At 38.0% G+C, this 7,246-nt stretch overlaps 1 protein-coding gene across 4 annotated transcripts in view; it reads left to right on the forward strand.

Annotated features, from left to right (window-relative positions):
* UFSP2 (UFM1 specific peptidase 2) overlaps positions 1 to 7,195 on the forward strand; it is a 28,336-nt gene extending 21,141 nt beyond the window's left edge. For all 4 annotated transcript variants that reach the window (XM_054028956.1, XM_054028955.1, XM_054028954.1 and 1 more), the window contains exons 11-12: positions 5,098 to 5,222; positions 7,011 to 7,195. In XM_054028956.1, coding sequence (XP_053884931.1) covers positions 5,098 to 5,222; positions 7,011 to 7,097 — 212 coding nt within the window. In that variant the 3' untranslated portion in view covers positions 7,098 to 7,195. The remainder of the gene's footprint in view (positions 1 to 5,097; positions 5,223 to 7,010) is intronic.
* The last annotated feature ends 51 nt before the right edge of the window (positions 7,196 to 7,246 follow it).

Genomic DNA, 7,246 nt, shown 5'->3' on the forward strand with positions numbered 1-7,246 from the left:
GGTTTATTTTCATATACACTACTTTAGTGAGTGTATACAGATGAAATTCTAGGTATCCAGAACAACCCAAACATAAAAATGGCCATACTGGGTCCATTGGTCCATCTAGCCCAGTATCCTGTTTTCCAACAGTGATCAATGCCAGATGCTTCAAAGGGAATGAATAGAACAGGGCAGTTATTGCATGATTCAGCATTTGGCAGTCATGGGATAGCATACCTAGCCACTGACGGACGTATCCTCCGTGATTCTTTTTTTAACCCAGTTATACTTTTGGCCTTCACAACATCCCCTGGCAATAAGTTCCAAAGGTTGATTACATTGTGTAAAGAAGTACTTCCTTTTGTTCGTTTTAAACCTGATGTTTATTAATTTCATCAGATGACCCCTGATTCTTGTGTTATGTGAAGGGATAAATAACACTTATTTACAGTAGACCCTCAGAGTTACGAACACCTTGGGAATGGAGGATGTTCGTCACTCTGAAATGTTCATAACTGAATAAAATGTTGTAGTAGTTCTTTCAAAAGTTTACAACTGAACATTGACTTATACAGCTTTGAAATTTTACTATGCAGAAGAAAAATGTGCTTTTAACCATCTTAATTTAAATGAAACAAGCACAAAGACAGTTTCCTTTCGTTGTCAATTTTTTAAATAACTTTTCCTTTATTTTTTTAGTAGTTTACGTTTAACACAGTACTGTACTGTATTTGCTTTATTTATTTATTTTTGTCTTTGCTGCTGCCTGATTGCATGCTTCTGGTTCCAAATGGTGTGTGTGTGTGACTGACCAATCAGTTCGTAACTCTGGTGTTCATAACTCTGAGGTTCTACTGTACTTTCTCCACACTATTCATGATTTTATAGACCTCTATCATACTCCCTCTTAGTCATCTCTTTTCCAAGCTGAAAAGTCCCAGTCTTTTTAATCTCTCCTTATTCGGAAGCTGTTCCATACCCTTGATCATTTTTGTTGCCCATCTCTGTACCTTTTCCATTTCTAATATATCTTTTCTGAGATGGGGAGACCAATATTCAAAGTGTGGTTATACCCTGGATTTATATAGTGGCATTATATTTACTGTCTTCTTCTCTATCACTTTCCTATTAGTTCCTAACATTGTTAGCTTTTTTGACTGCCACTGCACATTGAGCAGATGTTTTCAGAGAATTACTGTATCCACAATGACGCCAAGATCTCTTTAAGTGGTAACCACTAATTTAGACCCCATCATTTTGAATGTATAGTTGGGATTATGTTTTCCAATATACATTAGTTCTCATTTCTCAACATTGAATTTCATCTGTGATTTTGTTGCCCTCTCACCCAGTTTTGTGAGATCCTTTTGTAACTCTTCACAGCCAGCTGTGGCCTTAATAGTCTTGATTTATTTTGTATCATCTGCAGACTTTGCCACCTCAGTGTTTACCCCTTTTTCCAGATAATTTATGAATATGTTGAATAGCACTGGGCCCAGTACAGATCCCTGGAGGACCCCACTATTTACCGCTCTCTATTCTGAAAACTGACCAGTTATTCCTACCCTTTTTGTTTCCTGTCTTTTAACCAGTTATTGATACATTAGAGGACCTTCCCTCTTATCCCATGACTCCTTACTTTGCTTAATAGCCTTTGGTGAAGGATTTTGACAAAGGCTTTTTGAAAGTCCAAGTACAGTACATTCAATGGATCGTCCTTGACAACATGCTTGCTGACATCTTCCAAGAATTCTAATAGATTGGTGAGGCATGATTTCCCTTTACAAAAGCCCTGTTGACTCTCATCTAACAAATCATGTTCATCTATGTGTCTGAGAATTCTTTTCTTTACTATAGTTTCAATCAGTTTGCCTGATACTGAAGTTAGGCTTACCAGCCTGTAATTGCCAGGATTGCCTCTAGAGCCTTTTTTAAAAGTTGGCATCACATTAGCTATCCTCCAGTCATCTGGTAAAGAAGCTGATTTATGTAATGGGTTACGTGCTACAGTTAGTAGTTCTGCTATTTCATATTTGAGTTTTTCAGAACTCTTGGGTGAATACCATCTGGTCCTGGTGACTTATTACTATTTAATTTATCAATTTGTTCTGAAACCTCTATCGACACCTCAATCTGGGACTGTTCCTCAATTTGTCACCTAAAAAGAATGTCTCAGGTGTGGGAATCTCCCTCACATGCTCTGCAGTAAGGGAGATTGCAAGATTAACGAAGTTCAGGTACGCACCCTAGTATTGTCTTTTATCTGCTCTAAGATGAAGGACCATAAAAAGCTGATTTGGCTGGTGTCTTTTCATGGTGATCTAGGTCCCCAAACTTAGTATAGAGCAGGCTTGCTGAGGTCAGTCTGAATGATGTTCTCTAAATTCAAGAGACTAACATAGGTTTTGAACTTTTCATTCCAGGGTTGATGGGCCAGCTACTCTGATTTTACAAAATAGTCTGCTCCCCGCACTAGCAACACTATTAGAGAATTATTTTGTATTGCTCAGCAGTAACTCCCTTGAGCATTAAAGAGCAGCATTTTATTGGCTTTCACTCCTTAGCAAAAATTTCTTTCCTAAAACCAGATGAAATATTTTAATAATTTTAAATGTTGGTAACCTGGGTATGGAAATTTGGATTTTAAGAACATTTGAATTTTTACTGATACTGTCCTGAAGGGGAATGGTGCTTTGAAAAAGTACAGAAATTTTTTTTTTAAATCAGCCTTAATATAAATATCTTATTTTCATTGTAATCATATTCCCCATCCTAACATATTTATGGACAAGGATTTATAATATCATCCAGATCTGTCTGAACTCTGGATAATATTGACCACCCTGCCATAAGATAGAGGTAGAGAAAATTATAACAAAATGTATTGGCTCAACTCCCTAGAAGAGGGTCAGTTCTGGCTGACAGATAAAGTTGCCTGTTTCTTAGCAGGCAGAAACTTCTTTATATGCTTTTTAACTATTCTTTTTGCTTTGATTTTTGGCATTTACCTTCTTCTCACCTTTTCTGACCTGACAGAATATGGCAGTGCTTTGTCAGTAAGAAGTTTCTTTGGTATTTTAATCTTTCTTTCCCTACTCCATCTAAAGCTATCCATAAGTGCTACCCACTAATCAGCAGCAAGTAGAAATTGCTCTATAAATTTACAATCTCCAGTCTTGGGTCTCTGTGTTTTTCTTCAGAAGCTTCAGTATGAGAGCTTTTCACAAGGGCCCCAGCCTCAAGAATCTCAGATAGGTTCAATGCATGTGGCCCATTGTAATCTGCATCTCCCAACCCATATCAATTCGTCTTGTGAAAACTAATATCCCATCTGCCTACATTTTCTTTTGATTCTAGTGTGGCTTTACCAGTCCTGGCGTAAGCCCTTTTGAGGGAACCTCATTTCTGCTTGTAAAACCCCCATCATTTTTAATTCTCCTTTGGGGCATTAGTTTTATTGTGCTAAATTCCAGAAATCCCAAGGAATTTCCATCTGGATGTGCACTGTGCTTGGCCTTGTTAGTGGAAGCACCAAAGGCCCCATCTGCCTTAACTGCAGGCTTTCAAGGACCCTAAATAAAACAATTTTTGAAAGTTCTATCATTTCCCCTCCCCCATACTGATATCCCCACCCTGTCTTGTGGGGCTTCTCCTCCTTTATACTCCCTTTTGTGGAGTTTCTTTGGTCCCACCACACTGAACCATCAGAGCAGTATTCTATGGAAGTGGACTCTCAGGTCCTCTCAAGGCAACCAGTTGCATGTAGAGCTGAGGGCCAACTCAGCAAGAGGTCCCCTCCCATTGTTGCAAGTTGGAGTAAGAAAAGCCAGAAACCATTCTTCCTGCACCTAATCTTCATTGAGCTAGTGAGTGGGAAACAGCAGACATCCTGACTCAGAAATTCAGCTCCTTCCCAAGTCCTCAGAGAACCTATGGAAACAGTGATGGGTAGATGGGTTCTGAAACTTATTACCTCCTCTAAACTGCATCTGTCTAGTGATTTTCATCCTGTATGGAGATACTAAGAAAAGATGCTCATGGCTTCCAAAGCTTCCGTGGCATGATTGTTGAGAGAATTAATTAAGGAAAGCTACCAAGCTAAAAGGGTGCCCCTCCACCAGGTGGCTTGGACCATTCTGGCAGTGTGCTGGATCATGTAGCTTTGGCCAGATAGGGAGGTGCCTCTCCATTGAGATTATACAAGGCCACTTAAAAATCCTTTCTTGCTATTATAGGGAAATCTTGAGGCATTTACAGATACCATCTTTGGAGGAGGTATGCTACAATCAGGAAGATTTTTCAAGGGTTACCATGGCAAGTGGTTCTCAGTACTCACTCTAATGTATTTGATTTTGAATACTGCTTTTGAAATTCTTAATGTCCAGAATGACCAGGGTCGTGTAGGAGAAAGGAAATACTTACATATTATTTAGTTTCTTCTAGTCCCTACTTAACTCAGTCTAGTCACCCAGTTTGTAGCCTAACTGTGTTGGAGAGGTGAGAAACAGACAAGTCATATTTCCCTTTATGGGCTTTTACACCTAATCCTCATGGTTTTAACATTTTAGACTTGTGTATGTTAACCTTTGTATCTAGTAACTAAACACCGTTGTGCTCTGGTTATATATACCGTATCCCTTCTTTTTCTCCTCTTTTGATTTATTGCTCACAAATTACCAATTATATTTTTTTGATTTAGTCTTTTTATTTTTGGGAAGTTTCTTAGACTGAGGTCTTCTTCTAGAACTGACCATTTCTATATAGACTGGGCATAACTGGTGTATTCAAAATGTTCATGATTTCAGCTGGTGGTGTAGAATCATAATTCTCACTGCTGAATTGGGAGAGAGACAGAGATCAAATGGTTAAGTAAAATGATTTCTTTGTGGTAATAACTACTCTGGTTTTACAACTTTGTCCTTATTTTGGCTATCCTATTCCATGAAGGATCTTACACAATGCAGTTACCCTACTATTTTTTATAGCCTAGAGAATGAAACTTCACTCATAGATCGGGCAGCTAATAGAAAGTATTGACAAATGTATGGGTGAAAAAAAATAAGTCTGTCAAACTGTACAAAATCTTAGAAAGGGCATATATTTTCTCCAATCCAGGTGGAGGCGTTCTGGCTCACACAATACTAGGAGTGGCATGGAATGAGGTTACAGGACACATTAAATTTCTGATTCTAGACCCACATTACACTGGTGCAGAAGATCTGCATGTTATCTTGGAAAAGGTGAGATTTTAACTTCATTTAGTTTCTACTTACGACATTAATAAACGGTTATATGGCATGACCAGTGTTGGAGCGATAGCATTGGAATTATTTTTTACTTGCATAATTTTAATTTCTCTTAAAAGTAATCTTTTTTACAAACATGTAGATTTATTTATATCTACTACACACACATACACTCACTTACACTCTCTCTCTCTCTCTCGCATGTAAGCAAACTTCTTTCAGACCCTTAGGGGTTAGGGTCAGTTTATATATAATTCAGCCCTACTGAGGTTGCTCAGTCCCTGGACTGAAAAAGGACACTATCACTGCAAGGAAAATGCTGATCCCACATAGTGGCCAGCCCACAGCCCAGGTGAATGTACCAGTACAGCATACCCTTACATCTGGCCTGTGGAGCTTAATGACTGAAGAGGTGCAGTGTCTGAGAGAACATAGTTTTTTTTTTTAACAGTAAGAAAGAATGCTCTTTACTTCCCTCGGGACTGAATATCCCTGATGCTACACCTTGTGTCTAGTACAGAATCGTTTATATCTGGTTATATATATGTTATTAAAATTTTAGACAGAGTTTCCATGAAATTAGCTAAATATCTTTTGTACTGATATAGACAAAAGCTATCAGGATTCCTTTAAAAGAAGTACTTGCAAATTTGGGCTCAGTGTCTAGTCTTTATAGTTTGGAAGATAAACCATGCAATTCCATCTTCCTGAATCTGCAGATAGATGGCTCCAGTTCCTCTGCTGTTGCTCATAGTAAAGCCAAGTAGTAGCAGAGTGTAATTAATAAGGCTCATCAGGTTCTATTTATCTTATAGGCAGATATGAAATTGAGGTCAGCGAATTGTATCAGTTTCATTCTGCCAGCTGCTCCAGGAAACTCAGCAGCAGGAGGGGTAGAAATTTGAACTATTCAGAGAGGAGGAATATCTTATAATATAAAATTGTGAGGCTCTAGGAATGGCATAGTTGCAGAATACCAGATCCCAATCTCAGAGCCTACTGCTGCTATGGTAAGAGAGGGCTCCTTCTTAACAGCCAGGCAGGAGAAAGGCAGCTTCAGATTTACCACATCTACTAAACTGGGGCTGATTTTTGAATGGTGAGAAAGCACTTTAGTATGAATTCCATCCAGCATGCTCTCCCTTCCCAGTAGCTGAGGTTGGATACTGTCCTTGAATTATTCTGGGAGCCCCCTTTACTTTTGCAGCTGCCTTGGATTAGTATGGTAGGTTTCTGGTAATTTTTCAAGTCCTGAGACTGGTCTAGTCATATCAATAGAACTCCACAGTTAATTGAAACTTCACCTACTCTTAACTTGTTAATTTCTGAAGAAATTTACAAATGCACTCAACTTTAAGCACCTGAGCAGTCTCGCTGATTTGAATAAAACGATTAATGTTATAAATATAAGCACAGGCATAAATGTTTGCAGAAGTGGGCTCTAAATTGGGACGCTGTAAAGTTCCAAGAACACACCTTAAGTATATGCACTATTTTGTAAAAATTAGACTTCAGTTATTTTCAATTATAAAGATACAGTGTGATGTGATTAAGAATAAAAATACAACAAACATAAGGCAGAAGATAATGTTGCTATTAGACTTCAATTTTAACAGCATCATAATTTCTAGCTGTTTGTGTCAAAAAATGGAGCCTGTTCCATTTATGCATATACTGAATTATGAAAACTACAAAAACTGACAGGTATGACAGTACTCATGGACCAAATCCGCTATGCACAACTGTTTTAGAAATGGCTTTATTTTGATTTTTCCTGTACAGGGTTGGTGTGGATGGAAGGGTCCAGACTTTTGGAGCAAGGATGCTTATTACAACCTCTGCCTACCTCAGCGACCAAAGACTATTTAAATTCCAATTGCAAAAAATCATGTTAATCCAGAATTTAAGACTTGATATAGACAGAGCTGGCTTATTTAAAATAAAATGCATAAGCTTTAGAAAACTTACTTATTTTCAATTTAAATGGTATTTTGTCAGTCAAAAGTTGAAATAAAAAT

Source organism: Malaclemys terrapin, chromosome 5 (assembly GCF_027887155.1).
Source record: "Malaclemys terrapin pileata isolate rMalTer1 chromosome 5, rMalTer1.hap1, whole genome shotgun sequence".
NCBI lineage: Eukaryota > Metazoa > Chordata > Testudines > Emydidae > Malaclemys > Malaclemys terrapin.